This window comes from Etheostoma cragini, unplaced genomic scaffold (genome assembly GCF_013103735.1).
Source record: "Etheostoma cragini isolate CJK2018 unplaced genomic scaffold, CSU_Ecrag_1.0 ScbMSFa_4511, whole genome shotgun sequence".
Classification (NCBI taxonomy): Eukaryota; Metazoa; Chordata; class Actinopteri; order Perciformes; family Percidae; genus Etheostoma; species Etheostoma cragini.
Genome location: NW_023268892.1, coordinates 37,995 through 54,121, shown reverse-complemented (window position 1 = coordinate 54,121; position 16,127 = coordinate 37,995). Strand labels below are relative to the sequence as shown.

Here is a 16,127-nt window from a genome sequence, read left to right as displayed (position 1 = left end):
TTTCACCCCTTACCCCTACCCCTTGGTTTCAAGGGCCAAGGGGTAGGGGTAAGACGGGGAAATGGGATTCAGCCTAAAACCTGTGTGTCTTTTGCAGACCGTTCCTGCCTCTTCAGGTGTTTGGCAACCATGACAACCACCTGTCTGAGCTTAACCTGTGTGATGTGAGGTGCAGAGGAACTTCCTGTGTGCCACACCATGCCCCCCCTCCTCCTGCTGCTGCTGCCGGCGCTGGCTCGCTGTCAGAGCGCCGGCCCGTTTGACGAGTGTCGCTCTCTGCGCGGCTCGGAGGCGGGGCCGGGCTGGGAGTTCTTCCCCTGCCAGCCCCCCCCCGCAAACATGAAGGAAGTCATGCAGATCAGAGTCGACCCACCAGGAATCACCTGCGGAAACCCACCGGAGAGGTTCTGCACACTGGTGAGACTCAGACACCAGAACACACCAGAACACACCAGAACACAACCGAACACACCTGAACACACTGGGTTAGGGTTGATGACCCTTCATGACCCATCAACCCTAACCTTAACCCCATGTCAGGGTATCCCTAACCCAACCCTGTGTCAAGGTATCCCTAACCCATCAACCCCAACCCTGTGTCAGGGTAACCCTAACCCATCAACCCCAACCCTGTGTCAGGGTAACCCCAACCCCAACCCGGTGTCAGGGTAACCCCAACCCATCAACCCAACCCTGTGTCAGGGTAACCCCAACCCATCACCCCCAACCCTGTGTCAGGGTAACCCCAACCCCAACCCTGTGTCAGGGTAACCCCAACCCATCAACCCAACCCTGTGTCAGGGTAACCCCAACCCCAACCATGTGTCAGGGTAACCCTAACCCATCAACCCTAACCCCGTGTCAGGTTAACCCTAACCCATCAACCCTAACCCCGTGTCAACATGCTCGTCTAAAAAGAGAAAAATTTCCTGTGAGTTTTAGTTAACTATTTTCAGTGTGGGTTGGGTATTCATTTGTTAGAATATGTCGTGTACAATTATGAAGCTGGTTCATAAATTGTTTTTGAAACATACATAATGTTCTACATGAAATCAGCGTGATTTCAAATTTTTCTCCCAGTGCAATGATGATAGACAGACTTCCTAAGGTCTGACCATAGAGCATGTTAACCTCCTCCTATCAGCCAAATATCTCCCTGTTATTTCCTTTTATCGCGGAGTTACAGCCGATAAATGAGTTTTGATGGTCAAAAGTAAACTTCATTAGCGGTCAAATTTTTTCGATTATTAACGAGGGTTTTTCATTTATAGGTTTGACTACATGCTTATTCGGTAGACCAGTTAGTGTTCTCCATAATCCCAGACTTTCATATTTCATGCTTGTTCACATGACAAGCAAAACAGGCTATGAAAATATATTTGAGCCCACCAGGTAGGGGGGGTCGAGTTTTCTCATGTTATCCTATGGAGACGGACGGGTTGGGGCGCGTTTTTTGGATGTCCAGTGGTATAACCCATGTAAAAACCTAGTGAAATGACATGTTCCACAATAGAAACATTATATAAATAGAAAAACTTACTGTTCTAGCTATAAAAAGAGCACAATCATCCACAGTGCATGATATTTCAATAACCGCTTTATACACGCTTCAGGATGACGGCGATTAGTTATTAACAGACATTCACAAAGACGCATAGTCCTGCACCAATCTATCTATAATTACAGCTTTTGGAAGTACCATCCATGATATACAGTAAAATAGGAAAGTTGTTGGAAGTTGATATGGCTTAAACTGTATGTTTCATATTCACTGCATGCTGTTTCATTCGTCCCGTCCAGGAGGGACAGATGAAACATTACGCACGTCCCACTTTTGCTGTAATAACTCCTGAACAATTTTGTTCAAAGCTGAAAATGCAGCTGCATTGGACAAATGACACGTGTAGGTTGCTAGTGACAAAATATCAGCTTTCAGTGTGATATTACCGCTTTGTAAATTACGTTTAATTAAAAAGTGTTTCAACTGTCCCGGCTCTCCCCTAGCATTTGAGTCTGGAATAGTGGATTTTTTACATCCTGTATCAGAAATATTCAATACGTTTCCAAAGGTAAACAGGAAGTCATGAGCCCAGCAACGTCATAATCACCCCATCATGCACCTGGTTCTGCCTAAGCCAGTGTCGGAAAAACTCATGACTGACACGGTAATCACTATGTTATGTACAAAAATCAAGGTTTCTGCCGTCAATCATCTCCTGGCCCCTCAGATTCCTCTGTGACCTAGACCATCAGCTTGGCCACCCCCTTACTCAGGGTCCTGCTCTCTGTCTAATTGTTCCTTTGGTGGGTCAGGGCCCTCAGGTTAGGCACCCCCTTACCCAGGATCCTGCTGTCTGTCTAATTGTTCCTTTGTGGGGTTGGGACCCTCAGGTTGGACACCCCCTTACCCAGGGTCCTACTGTCTGTCTAATTGTTCCTTTGGTGGGTCAGGACCCTCAGGTTGGACAACCCCTTACCCAGAATCCTGCTTTTTTTCTAATTGTTCCTTTGGGGGGTCGGGACCCTCAGGTTGGACACCCCCTTACCCAGGGTCCTGCTGTCTGTCTAATTGTTCCTTTGGGAAGCTTGAGTCATGTCTGAATTATTGATAAATGTACCACTTTGTATAGAAGAGTCATTATGGATCTAGATGTGAAATTATTTAATAGGAACAACCCTTGAGAAGTAGCATCAAATTTATTTTTAATTTATTTTTTGGGGGGGGGTCCTTAAAGGCAAGAAAACACATTCACAACAAGACAATTATAATAAATAGAGAAATATACAATTGACAAAAACAATTGAGGTGACCTAAAAAAATACAAATAAAAAGCATACATCACAAACGCACTGACAGACAAAAGACAAAAAATCCATCACACCAAAACCAATAAATAAACAATCGATAAACAATCACGTGTTGTTTCAGAATAGATGGGTAGATTAAACAAATGCATTGAAGTGTACATTGTAATTTCCCCATAGGGAATCAATAAAGAGTAAGAATTAAAAATGTAAATTAAAATAAACTGCAACCAGTGAAACTGACGTCGGGCTTTTAGTGAAAGAAGATTCAACGACTGATATTCTGACAACGATGCGTCCTGATTGGACACCTCATAATAAATCTATTATAGAGACTATTAGAAATCACATTCAGAGGTTTGAAACTGGCATCAGCTTTGTTTTGAGAAACAACATCCGCATAATCAATGATTGGCAATTTTAACTCAGTTACAATCTTTAATCTAATCTGTTCGGAGCAATGTAACATTCTTAAACTACAGTTTATTATTTCACAATAGAGTTAATATGAGTCTTGAAGGTAAATTGGGAGTGGAGCTAAAGACCCAGATATAATCTAGAGGTGCACCATCCAGACATCTAACATCAAAAGAGTTGTTTTGCTTATGGCGTGCAGACCTAGTGGCAAAAAGCATTAAAACCATGACATAAGACTACTTTTATGAAATAGGGGCAGGTTAGAAGGTGATCATGTTCAAATACGATTGAAATCAAATTTAATTTATCTCAGATATTTAGTGTTTAGATAAATATATAACTGTGTCATCTGCATATAGATGAATCTGGCAGTCTAAGCCTACTCTGTAAATACATATATAAATACCCTGTTTCTAGTGTATAAAGAGATAGGTTTCTAGTATGTAAAGAGATATGTTTCTAGTGTGTAAAGAGATATGTTTCTAGTGTATAAAGAGATAAGTTTCTAGTGTACAAAGAGATATGTTTCTAGTGTATGAAGAGAGATGTTTCTAGTACTTAAAGAGGTATGTTTCTAGTGTACAAAGAGATGTTTCTAGTGTATAAAGAGATGTTTCTAGTGTATAAAGAGATGTTTCTAGTTTATAAAGAGATGTTTTTAGTGTATGAAGAGATACGTTTCTAGTGTATAAATACATAAGTTTCTAGTGTATGAAGAGATATGTTTCTAGTGTATAAATACATGTTTCTAGTGTATGATGAGATATTTCTAGTGTATAAAAGCATTTGTTTTTAGTGGATAAAGAGATGTTTCTGGTGAATAAAGAGATGTTTCTAGTGTATGAAGAGATATGTTTCTAGTGTATAAAGACATATGTTTCTAGTGTATGGAGAGATGTTTCTAGTGTATAAAAGCATTTGTTTTTAGTGTATAAAGAGATGTTTCTAGTGTATAAATACATGTTTCTAGTGTATGAAGAGATGTTTCTAGTGCATAAAGCCTTTTTTTTTAGTGTATAAAGAGATGTTTCTAGTGTATGAAGAGATATGTTTCTAGTGTATGAAGAGATATGTTTCTAGTGTACAAAGAGATATGTTTCTAGTGTATAAAGAGATATGTTTCTAGTGTATAAAGAGATATGTTTCTAGTGTACAAAGAGATATGTTTCTAGTGTATGAAGAGATATGTTTCTAGTGTATAAATACATGTTTCTAGTGTATGAAGAGATATTTCTAGTGTATAAAAGCATTTGTTTTAGTGGATAAAGAGATGTTTCTGGTGTATGAAGAGCTATGCTTCTAGTACGTAAAGAGATGTTTCTAGTGTATGAAGAGATATGTTTCTAGTGTATAAAGACATATGTTTCTAGTGTATGGAGAGATGTTTCTAGTGTATAAAAGCATTTGTCTTTAGTGTATAAAGAGATGTTTCTAGTGTATAAAGAGATGTTTCTAGTGTATGAAGAGATATGTTTCTAGTGTACAAAGAGATATGTTTCTAGTGTATAAAGAGAGATGTTTCTAGTACGTAAAGAGGTGTTTCTAGTGTACAAAGAGATATGTTTCTAGTACGTAAAGAGATGTTTCTAGTGTATAAAGAGATATGTTTCTAGTGTATAAAGAGAGATGTTTCTAGTACGTAAAGAGGTGTTTCTAGTGTATAAAGAGAGATGTTTCTAGTACGTAAAGAGATGTTTCTAGTGTACAAAGAGATATGTTTCTAGTGTATAAAGAGATGTTTCTAGTGTATGAAGAGATGTTTCTAATGTAAAAAGAGATACGTTTCTAGTGTATAAATACATACATTTCTAGTGTATAAAGAAATGTTTCTAGTGTATAAATACATGTTTCTAGTGTATAAAGAGATGTTTCTAGTGTATGAAGAGATATGTTTCTAGTGTATAAAGAGATGTTTCTAGTGTATGAAGAGATGTTTCTAGTGTATAAATACATAAGTTTCTAGTGTATAAAGAAATGTTTCTAGTGTATAAATACATGTTTCTAGTGTATAAAGAGATGTTTCTAGTGTATGAAGAGATATGTTTCTAGTGTATAAAGAGATGTTTCTAGTGTATGGAGAGATGTTTCTAGTGTATAAATACATGTTTCTAGTGTATAAAGAGATGTTTCCAGTGTATAAAGAGATATGTTTCTATATCTATATATATTCTATGTCTATGTATATTCCTATATCTCCTTATAACTGATTATTATGACGTTGATATAGACACTGAACAGAGTTCGGAGTGAGCTACGTTGAGAGCTTATCACAGCAGTTGTCCTGTGTCTGTGGCAGGTGGTAGCTACACTAAACGGTTTAACCTCTGACACACTGATAGGATTAACAGCAGTGGTAATCCATCACACACTGCACATGTATGGTACTGGGACACACACACACATATTCATACACACACACACACACACACACACACACACACACACACAGACATACAGTCTCACACACACATACTCATATACAAAGAAACAGACACATGCAGACAAATTTACACACTGTTGTTATAATACACATTACACAAAGGACTGAACTACACGCACGTGCTATACGTGCACTATTGGAGAGATGTCAGAATAGGGGGGTGGGGGGGGCACATGCTCAGGTCCTATACATGCACTAATGGACAGATGGTAGAGTGGGTGGGGGCATCTGGAAAGGCGCCCCAAGCAGTTGGGGGTTCAGTGCCCTGCTCAAGAGCACCTTGGCAGTTCCCAGGAGGTAAACTGGCATCTACCAGTCCACCACCATACCTTGGTTTGTATGTGGACTTGAACCAGCGACCCTCCGTGTACCCTCTCAACTCCATATGGTCTGAGCTCCTGCCCTCCCCCCATATGTCACCTTACCTGCTTTGCTCCCATCAGAGCTACCTTGGCTACTATCAATGTCAATACAGGTCAGAACCAAATGTTTCATGGGTGATCTTTTTTCAGGGAGAACAGTGTCCATAATTATGACGCAGGATTCCTCACACATCCAACCCATAAACCTGAAATGTATTTACTAACATCCGCCATCTTTCCCACAGAACCTTTTAATCCTTCTGAACTCAGTGTTGTGTTGGTGGTGCAGGACAACCCGTACCTGTGCAGCGATGAGTGTGACGCGTCCAGCCCTGACCTGTCTCACCCTCCTCAGCTGATGGGAGATAGGGAGAGGGGGGGGCTCATCACCTACTGGCAGACGGTCACGTGGTCCAGGTATCCTGAGCCGCTATTGGCCAACATCACGCTGTCCTGGAACAAGAGTCTGGAGGTGGTCGATGACATCGTTGTCACCTTCGAGTACGGCCGGCCAACCAGCATGGTGCTGGAGAAATCTATGGACAAAGGTGAAAGCTCCACAAACAATACTAAATTAAGTTAACCGTTGACACAATACAGATACATGGTTACACCTCATTATCTCTTAGGGTAAGGGTTAGCATCTCTGTGTGTACTTCGTCCACAACAATTGCAACAATCAGTCCCAAAACATCCCAGTTAGAGAGGAAATTATTTTTAAATCTTTACAATCTTTACAATCATCAGCCTAGTGGCCTTGCACTGTACAGCATAGTGGCCCAATGGTTAGCCCTATTCAGCATAGTGGCCCAATGGTTAGCATTGTACAGCCTTCTGGCCCAATGGGTAGCAATGTACAAAATAGTGTTCCAATGGTTAGCACCGTACAACATAGTGGCCCAATGGTTAGCCCTTTAAGCCTGGTGACCCAATGGGTAGCACAATACAGCATAGTGGTCCAACGGTTAGCACTGTACAGCATAGTGGCCCAATGGTTAGCACTGTGTAGCAAAGTGGCCAAATAGTTAGCACTGTACAGCCTGGTGGCCCAATAGTGTAAATGTGCTGTATTTATATAGCGTTTTTCTAATCTTAACGACTACTCAAAGCGCTTTTTACATCATACAGGATACATTCACCAATCACACACATTCATACACTGTGGCCGAGGCTGCCGTACAAGGTGCCACCTGCTCATCAGATACACACTCACACACATTCACACTCCGATGCGCAGCACGGGGTTCAGTGTCTTGCCCAAGGACACTTCGACATGGGACTGCAGGGCCAAGGGATCGAACCACCAAACTTCCGATTGGCAGGCAACCGCTCTACTACTGAGCCACAGCCGCCCCAGTGCATGGCTTGCACTGTACAGTCTGATGACCCAATGGTTAGCACTGTACAGCATAGTGGTCCAATTGTTAGCAATGTGTAGCATAGTGGCCCAATGGTCAGCACTGTACAGCCTGGTGACCCAATGGTTAGCACTTTCCAACATAGTGGCCCAATAGATAACCACGTAAAGCCTGGTGGCCCAGTGGTTAACACAGTACAGCCTGGTGGCCCAACTGTTAGCACTGTGTAGCATAGTGGCCCAATGGTTAGTACTGTACAGCCTGGGGGTCCAATGGTTAGCATTGTTGCCTCACAGCAAAACGGTTCTGGGTTTGAATCCAGATCATTCTGTGTGGAGTTTGTATGTTCTCCTCATATTGGCATGGGTTTCCCATGGGTGCTCCCATTTCCCCCATCATCAAAAACATGTACTAGGTTCTACAGTCAGTACTAGCTTCTTCAGTTAGCACCCGGTTCTCCAGTCAGTAACAAGTTCTCCAGTCAGATCCCTTGATCAAGGCACTGGCTAAGAGCTGGAGTTGGTCCCCGAGCGCTGTGATTGGCTTTCCACTGATGTGTTAAATGCAGAGAATGAATTCCGCTATCTGTATGTGACAGTAGAGTACCTTTACCTTCTTTCTTAAGACATTCTCAGCGTGTAGCTTGCTAGCTCGAAGTATGTTGTTGTTTTCCAAAGAGAATGGAAACACACAGAGAGAGGAAGGAGAGGGAAAAAGGCTGACATTCTGAAAAAGTTTATTGATCCAGACTAGGTAGCATCTTAGCCTTTTGGGTATTGTGTGGTACTAAGATCATTAAGGAATTATTAAATTATTATTTGGATTTTTTGTTCCAGGTGGAACATGGCAGCCGTATCAGTACTACGCCGATGACTGTCTGGAGGCGTTCGGTATGTCTCCCAAACGGGTCTCTGATCTAGCACCGAGCAACTTAACCCGGGTCATCTGCACCGAGCAGTACTCGCGCTGGGTTGGAGCAAAGGTGGGTAACTGGTTATACTGGGAACAGGGCAACACTAATGATCCCTCGATATATACTTTCAGTAGATTAATCAAGAAGTTACAATTTTCAATTCAATTCAGAAATATAGCACCAAATCAGAACAGCAATAATCTCCCAGGTGTTTCATAAAGAGCAGGTCTGGACTGGACTCTAGGATGTTATTTATCGAGAGAGACAAGACTACGGGGGCGAGAGAGCATGGGTAATAAGAGCAATACACTCCGGGAAAGGGGTTGAGTTAGTAACATATACCATTAATGTGATAAGTTTGCATACAGATGGAGAGAAGGAGGAGGAGAGAGGTGCTCAGTGCATCATGGGAAGTCCCCCAGCAATCTAGCCCCAAAACAGCATAACAAAGGGCTGGTTCAGGACTCTCCTAAGTCGACCCTTACTGTAAAACAATGTTAGATAATAGGAAAGGTGTCCTGTTCCTGAATAGCTGAGTTTGAGTGTTGGACCAACAGGAGGAGAAGCTGGTGGTGTTCGAGGTGCGCGCTCGGTTTGGGGTGTTTGCAGGTCCGAAGCTGATCAACATGCACGCCCTGTACACCCGAATGGAGACCATGAAGGGTCTGAGAGACTTCTTCACGTTCACCAACCTCCGCCTGAGACTCCTCCGCCCAGCGCTGGGTGGGACATACGTCCAGAGAGACAACCTACTGAAGTACTTCTACGCTGTTTCAAACATTGATGTTCCAGCCAGGTATCCAGCAAAACCTCTGATCATTTTAATGGTTAATTTAAGCTATCAAAACAGGCTAAAACCTCATGATTGGCAGCTGGGATTGACTCCTGATTTGTGGGGCAGGTGAATGTGCGGGACTTGGATACCGCGGTTTCACCACCAGATTACTACTGCACAGACTTTGGCTCCAAAGTTGAAGAGACTGCAGGGTTAGTCTCTTATGCCCAGACCTTCCTCCCTTTATTACAGGTTAGGGTTAGGGTTAGGATACCCTAACCCTTCATTATAGCTGAAGATGGGTTAGGTGACCCTAACCCTATGTATTTATTTAACCTTTATTTAACCAGGAAGTCCCTTGAGATTGAAATCTCTTTTTCGAGGGAGGCCTTTCCACGACAGCACACCGGTTACAATTTAAACAGAAAATACAGCGTAGACAAAATCACACATAGAGGAAAGGAACAGGTCACATGTTGCAGTTACATTTTTTAATTACATGACATTTTAACATGGCATTAGGGTACCCCAACCCTGACCCGTCATTACAGCTGAAGATGGGTTAGATTGCTCTAACCCTTACCCATCTTCTACCTCAGGTTTCAGACAGGATAGGAGATAGGAGACCATCTAAGCCCTTTGTTTGGGAAATGTTGAACCCTGATAACCTAATGGTAATGTGTGTGTATGCGTGTGTGTGTGTGTGTACATATGTGTACGTGTGTGTCTCTGTGTGTGTGTTTCCTGCAGGTGTAAGTGTAACCAGCATGCGTCTCAGTGTGTGTTACGGGATGCGACGCTGCAGTGTGAATGCGACCACAACACAAGTGGACAGGACTGTCAGCGCTGCAGACAAGGGTTCAAATCCCGCAGCTGGAGACCGGGGTCATACCTGCCGCTGCCCAGAGGCTCCGCCAACACCTGTACGTACCAGAACTCACACACTGAACACCTGAACACATACGCCAACACCTGTACCTGAACACCTGGACACATACGCCAAAACCTGTATGTACCTGAACACACACTGAACTCATCCTGTACCTGAACTCATCCTGTACCTGAACTCATCATGAACCTGAACTCATCTTGTATTGAACTCATCCTGTACATGAACTCATCCTGTACTTGAACTCATGTGAAGAAAACAGTTCCATGTTATATTGTTTTGTCTTTTCCAGGTGAGGCAGCAGAAACAGCAGACAGTAAGTACTGTTCACCTGTTCACCTGTTTCCACTCACAATGTTGCATCATGGGACATAGTACTAGTGAAGTGAAGTTTGTCAGTCAGTCAGTAATTTAGGAACTTTATTGTAAATTTTGTGTTTTTGGCTGTACATCACTAACATAATATATTATAATAAACATAAATAATGTATAAATATATGAAACACGTACTGAACAACCAGCGTTCATTAAAGTAGTCAAATTAAAATAGGAAAACAGCGAGCTGACACACTGACAGATGGTACGTGTTTAATATGTAAATCACTTCACACACACCCACACACACACACCCACACACACACACACAGTCGTTACCATGGCAATCAGATGTTTCTAAGATGCCTCAAACTGTCCATCAGGGACAATAGGTCAATTTCATCCCCAAAGGTCCAATAGGGATCAAGTAGATGAATCCACACAGCTGGTCAGATATGCACACAACGACTCTACGCGCCATTTTCTCCCATTCCCTTTGGCCAATCAGAGGTCCTCTCCCATTCCCTTTAACAGCCAATGAGAGGTCCTATCCTATTCCCTTTAACAGCCAATTAGAGGTCCTCTCCCATTGCCTTTAACAACCGAACAGAGGTGTACAGGTTGTACTGGGTGCAGGATAGGACCCATACAGTCAGAGACTCATAAAGTCCTCCCCCTCTTCTGAATTCCACCCTGGGAACTTATATCAGTGAAAATATAGTCGGTAGTATACGGGATCCTGTTTGAATTGAAGCCATCTGATGTTTGTGGGTTTTATAAGATCATTTAGCCGTAAACCTTTCTGTGAACTGTTGCAGTCTGAATGTCCTGCAGAGCCTTGACTCAGGACGTATACGCTGAGATTCACTAAAGAGACTCTTCTTCCCTGACAGCGGCTGGTGACTCTGACTCAGCAACATCTGATAGACCCCCTGCCTCATCAGCTCAAACTACCACTACTACGACTGAAAGTACTACTACTGCTCCTATACCTGAATATACAACCGCTACTGACACTATTACAACTTCCAATGCTCCTATACCTGAATATACCACCGCTACTGACACTATTATAACTTCCAATGCTCCTATACCTGAATACACCACAGCTACTGACACTATTACAACTTCTAATGCTTCTATACCTGAATATACCACCGCTACTGACACTATTACAACTTCTGATTCTCCTATACCTGAATATACCAAAGCTACTGACATTATTACAACTTCTTATTCTCCCATATCTGAATATAACACAGCTAGTGACACTATTACGACTTCTGATGCTCCTATACCTGAATATACCCCTGCCACTGACACTATTACGACTTCTGATGCTCCTATACCTGAATATACCCCTGCCACTGACACTATTACAACTTCTGATGCTCCTATACCTGAATATACCCCTGCCACTGACACTACTACAACTTCTGATGCTCCTATACCTGAATATACCCCTGCCACTGACACTATTACAACTTCAATAATTATAACTGAATATACCGCCCCTATCAACACTTTCGACACTTCCACTACCAACGTTACTATGACTACAGACAGTTTTTCAACTACTTTCACGTACATGTTGACTTCTAAATCAGCTTTTACGAGCACAGCGAGTTTATCTGCTGTCATAAATACAGCCAGTACTTCTTCTGCTACAGACACATTTAGTATTACTTCTGCTGGAACAAGTGAAACTAGCAAAGTGTTCGATGAAGACAGTGTTCTTACTTTTAGCACCATGACAGAAACTAGGTCTACAACTGACTTTGACGATGCTGAGGACTCTCCCAAAGCTGGTGTAGAGTCTGCGACTACAAACACAGTTTTTAGTACTTCAGACTCTGATCTGTTTCTAGACTTTAGCAGTTCAGCAGACTTATTTCCATCCAGAAGTCCAGCTCCAGGGAAAGGAGACTCTCTGTACAAACCAGTTCCCCCAATACCAGACACCACCCCTCCCAGTACCACTGTTAGCACCTCCAGCTACACCGCTGTCGCAGACCCTAGCACTGACTATGGGGTGTCTGTTTCTGACTCCACCACCTCACCAGACAACACAGACTCCACCCTCTCATGGACTGGTTTCATCTTACCTTCTGATGGGCCGACAACATCAACAGGGGCTCCAACAACAACAACCCCCCCAGAAATACCCCTGACCAGCAACAGGGCAATATCTGAAGATACCGACCCAACCAACCAGGCTGGAGATGCTCTACCCACAGCAGGAGCTGATACAACTTCTCCTGATGTTCTTCCAGAGCCTCCGATCAGTGCTTCTCTTCCTGATCTACCTGCTCCAAATGAAGCCATTCCAGATATTCCTCCTCTGGATGAACCTCCACCAGATGAAGGTCTTTCTAATCAATCTCCTCTGGATGTACCTTGTCCTAATATTCCTCCATCTAATATATCTTTTCTGGATGTACCTTTTCCTGATGTACCTTCTCCCAATGTACCTCCTCCAGATCGTCCTTTCTATGATATATCTCTTCCAGATGTTCCTCTCCCTGATATATATTGTCCAGATGTTTCGTTCCCTGATATATCTCCTCCAGATGTTCCTCTTCCTGATATATCTCCTCCAGATGTTCCTCTCCCTGATATATCTCGTCCAGATGTTTCTTTCCCTGATATATCTCCTTTGGGTGTTCCTCTTCCTGATATATCTCGTCCAGATGTTTCTTCACCTGATATATCTCCTCCAGATGTTTCTCTCCCTGATAAATCTCGTCCAGATGTTTCTTTCCCTGGTATATCGCCTTCGGGTGTTCCTCTTCCTGATATATCTCGTCCAGATGTTTCTCTCCCTGAAATATCTCGTCCAGACCCTCCTCTCCCTGATAAATCTCCCCCAGATGTTCCTCTTCCTGATATTTCCCCTCCAGATGTTCCTATACCTGATGTACTTTATCCTGATCTCCCTCCTCCAGGTGGAGCCTTTCCACATAAAGTACCTGATGAACCTCTGGGAGTTTCACCTCCAGATGTACCTCCACCTGATGAAGGTCCTTCTAATGTACCTTCCTCTGATCTCCCTCCGCTAGATGTATCTTCTCCTATTGTTCCTCCTGCAGATGTTCCTCTTGAAGTGCCCTCCCCTAGGACTCTAGATATTCTGATAGATCTACCTCCTCCTGATGATCTTCTAGATGCCCCACCTCCAGATAAAGTTGATGTATCCCTTCCAGATGTTCCTCCTGCTGATGTATTTCTTCCTAATGTTCCTCCATCAAATGTTGCTCTCCCGGATTTACCTTCTTCTGACCTACCTCCTCTAGATGTAGACATTCCCTTTACTAATGTTCCTCCAGGTGTTCCTCCAGAATCGCCTTGCTCAAGGACGCCAGATACCTTGATAGATGTCCCTCCTCCAGATTTACTTCCCTCTGATATATCTCTGGAAGTACCTCTCCCTGATCTACCATCTCTTAATGTTCCTCTCCCTGATACATCTCTTCTGGAAGTACCTTTCCTTGATAAATCACCTCCAGATGTTTCTCTTCCTAACATTTCTACTACAGTTGTTCCTCCCTCTGATACATCTCTTCTGGAAGTACCTCTCCCAGATCTACCATCTCCTAATGTTCCTCCCTCTGATATATCTCCTCCAGAAGTTCCTCCCTCTGATATATCTCTTCCAGTTGTTCCTCTCCCTGATATATCTCCTCCAGAAGTTCCTCCCTCTGATATATCTCTTCCAGATGTTCCTCTCCCTGATATATCTCCTCCAGAAGTTCCTTCCTCTGATATATCTCTTCTGGGAGCACCTCTCCCTGATCTACCCTCTCTTGATGTTCCTCCTCCAGACGTTGCTTCAGAAGCGCCCTCCTCTAGGACTCCAGATATCATGATAGATGTCCCTCCTGTCGAGAAACTGCCTACAGATATTCCTTCCCCTGACGTACCTCCTCCTGATGCTCCTGTAGAGATCTTGTTGCCTCCTTCTGAAGGACTAGACCCACGCTCCGACACCTTAGATCCGTCTGACCCTGCTGATGATTTGGCCCTAGTGGACATTAGCTTCCCGTCTCCGGTTGACCCATATTCAGCTGATCGCGGACCAGATTCTGGACCAGATGATAGACCGGTGCCTGTTGGTGATCCTGGGAACCTTCCAAATAATTCCCTTGGATCTGTAGATATTCCTGGATCAAATTCAGAGGACTCTGGGCTGGATTCTGTGTCAGCCGGGCTAGATACAGAGCAAGCAGTAAGAGGTGGAATGAAGTCAGTAAATGATCCAGGAGTTGGTTCTTCTGCAGCTCCGATGGAAGCAAAGTCTTCTGGAGAGGATTCAGGTGTTAGGGGACCAGGAAGAGGCCCAGAATCGGTTGCAAAGAAAAACTCTAAACAAGAGAAGATTGAAGAGCGAAAAGAAGAGAAAGGTACAACACACTGTATGTGGACAATAATTCTAAAACACGGTGCACGTTCACTGATTCGTTGTAACTTTTCCACAAATACCTGTGGATTCTGTAGAACCACAGACAAGAACATAAGTTCTACATCAGTAAAGGATGTTGAATGGGACACATTACTGACATTAGGCAGGTTTCCAGTTCAATTCAATTCAATTCAATTTGATTTATATAGCGCCAAATCACAACAGCAGTTATCTCCCTGGTGTTTCATAAAGAGCAGGTCTAGACCGGACTCTGGGATGTTACTTTTCTTCCTGGTGTTTCATAAAGAGCAGGTCTAGACCGGACTCTGGGATGTTATTTATCTCCCTGGTGTTTTATAAGGAGCAGTTCTAGACCGGACTCTGGGATGTTATTCGTCTCCCAGGTCTTTCCATAAAGAGCAGGTCTAGACCGGACACTGGGATGTTATTTATCTCCCAGGTCTTTCCATAAAGAGCAGGTCTAGACCGGACTCTGGAGCAGAACCATGGCTCAGGGTGGGGAGGCATCTGCCTTGACCTTTTGGGGTGGAGGGGAGACAGACAGAGACACAGAGAGAGAGTGAGACAGACAGAGACAGACAGAGACAGAGACAGACAGAGAGAATTGTATCAGAGGATGTGGAGCTGGAACATGGAGGCAGCAGGTGACTCCAACCATAGATCCAGAACCAGAAACACCTGCAGGAAGAGATAGGTGGAGAGAGGGGAGGGGCGAGAGAGACAAGACTCTGGGTTGAGTTAGTAACATGTAAGTGAATGTCCTTCCTTCTCTATTAACAGTCCCTGAGACCAAAGTGGAAACACAAAAGGAGACAAAAAAAGGAAAGGAGAAAGACGACAAAGGCTACGAGAAAAAAGGTCCAATATGTATAAATAATCACGGAGCGTCCACTAACTGGCTAGCATTAGCATTAGTATTGGCATTAGCATTAGCATTAGCATTAGCATTAGCATTAGCGGCAGTAAAAGTAGTCGCAACGTCTGGTGCGTCAGTGGCATAGCTGACGTCTGATTGGCTGTTGGTGCGTTTTGTGGTTAAAGCAACCCAGAAGATCCTGATTCCTGGAGGACCAAAGGTCAGTCAGCTGTCCAAAATCGCCTTCGTTTCCTTCCAGGGTAAGACCAGCTCTGAGATCCCTCCCACTGTGAATAAGCCCCCCTCCTGTAAATAGACCCATCCACTGTAAATAGACCCCTCCACTACATAGACCCCTCCACTGTAAATAGACCCCTCCCCTGTACATGGACATCTCCACTGTAAATAGACCCCTCCACTACTTAGACCCCTCCCCTGTACATGGACCTCTCCACTGTACATAGACCCCTCCACTGTACATAGACCCATCACTTGTAAATAGACCCCTCCACTACATAGACCCCTCCCCTGTAAATAGACCCCTCCACTACATAGACCCCTCCCCTGTTAAAACACT

The 16,127-nt window shown here is 43.5% G+C and overlaps 1 protein-coding gene across 1 annotated transcript; it reads left to right on the top strand.

Annotated features, from left to right (window-relative positions):
* The first annotated feature begins 107 nt into the window (after nucleotides 1-107).
* Nucleotides 108-15,866, top strand: LOC117941161 (cell surface glycoprotein 1-like). Its single transcript, XM_034866248.1, has 11 exons — nucleotides 108-417; nucleotides 6,314-6,572; nucleotides 8,219-8,364; nucleotides 8,853-9,091; nucleotides 9,821-9,993; nucleotides 10,252-10,275; nucleotides 12,143-12,640; nucleotides 13,220-13,308; nucleotides 13,816-14,674; nucleotides 15,475-15,552; nucleotides 15,736-15,866. The coding sequence occupies exons 1-11, from the start codon at nucleotides 199-201 to the stop codon at nucleotides 15,864-15,866; spliced, it is 2,715 nt and encodes a 904-aa protein (XP_034722139.1). The 5' UTR covers nucleotides 108-198.
* Nucleotides 15,867-16,127: the final 261 nt, after the last annotated feature.

Excerpts from the sequence above, each read along its gene's own strand:
- LOC117941161 (XM_034866248.1), top strand. The coding sequence starts at position 199 with ATGCCCCCCCTCCTCCTGCTGCTGCTGCCGGCGCTGGCTCGCTGTCAG. Across the intron at positions 418-6,313 it reads CGGAGAGGTTCTGCACACTG|GACAACCCGTACCTGTGCAG; the intron begins GTGAGACTCAGA and ends TTGGTGGTGCAG. Across the intron at positions 14,675-15,474 it reads AGAGCGAAAAGAAGAGAAAG|TCCCTGAGACCAAAGTGGAA; the intron begins GTACAACACACT and ends CTCTATTAACAG.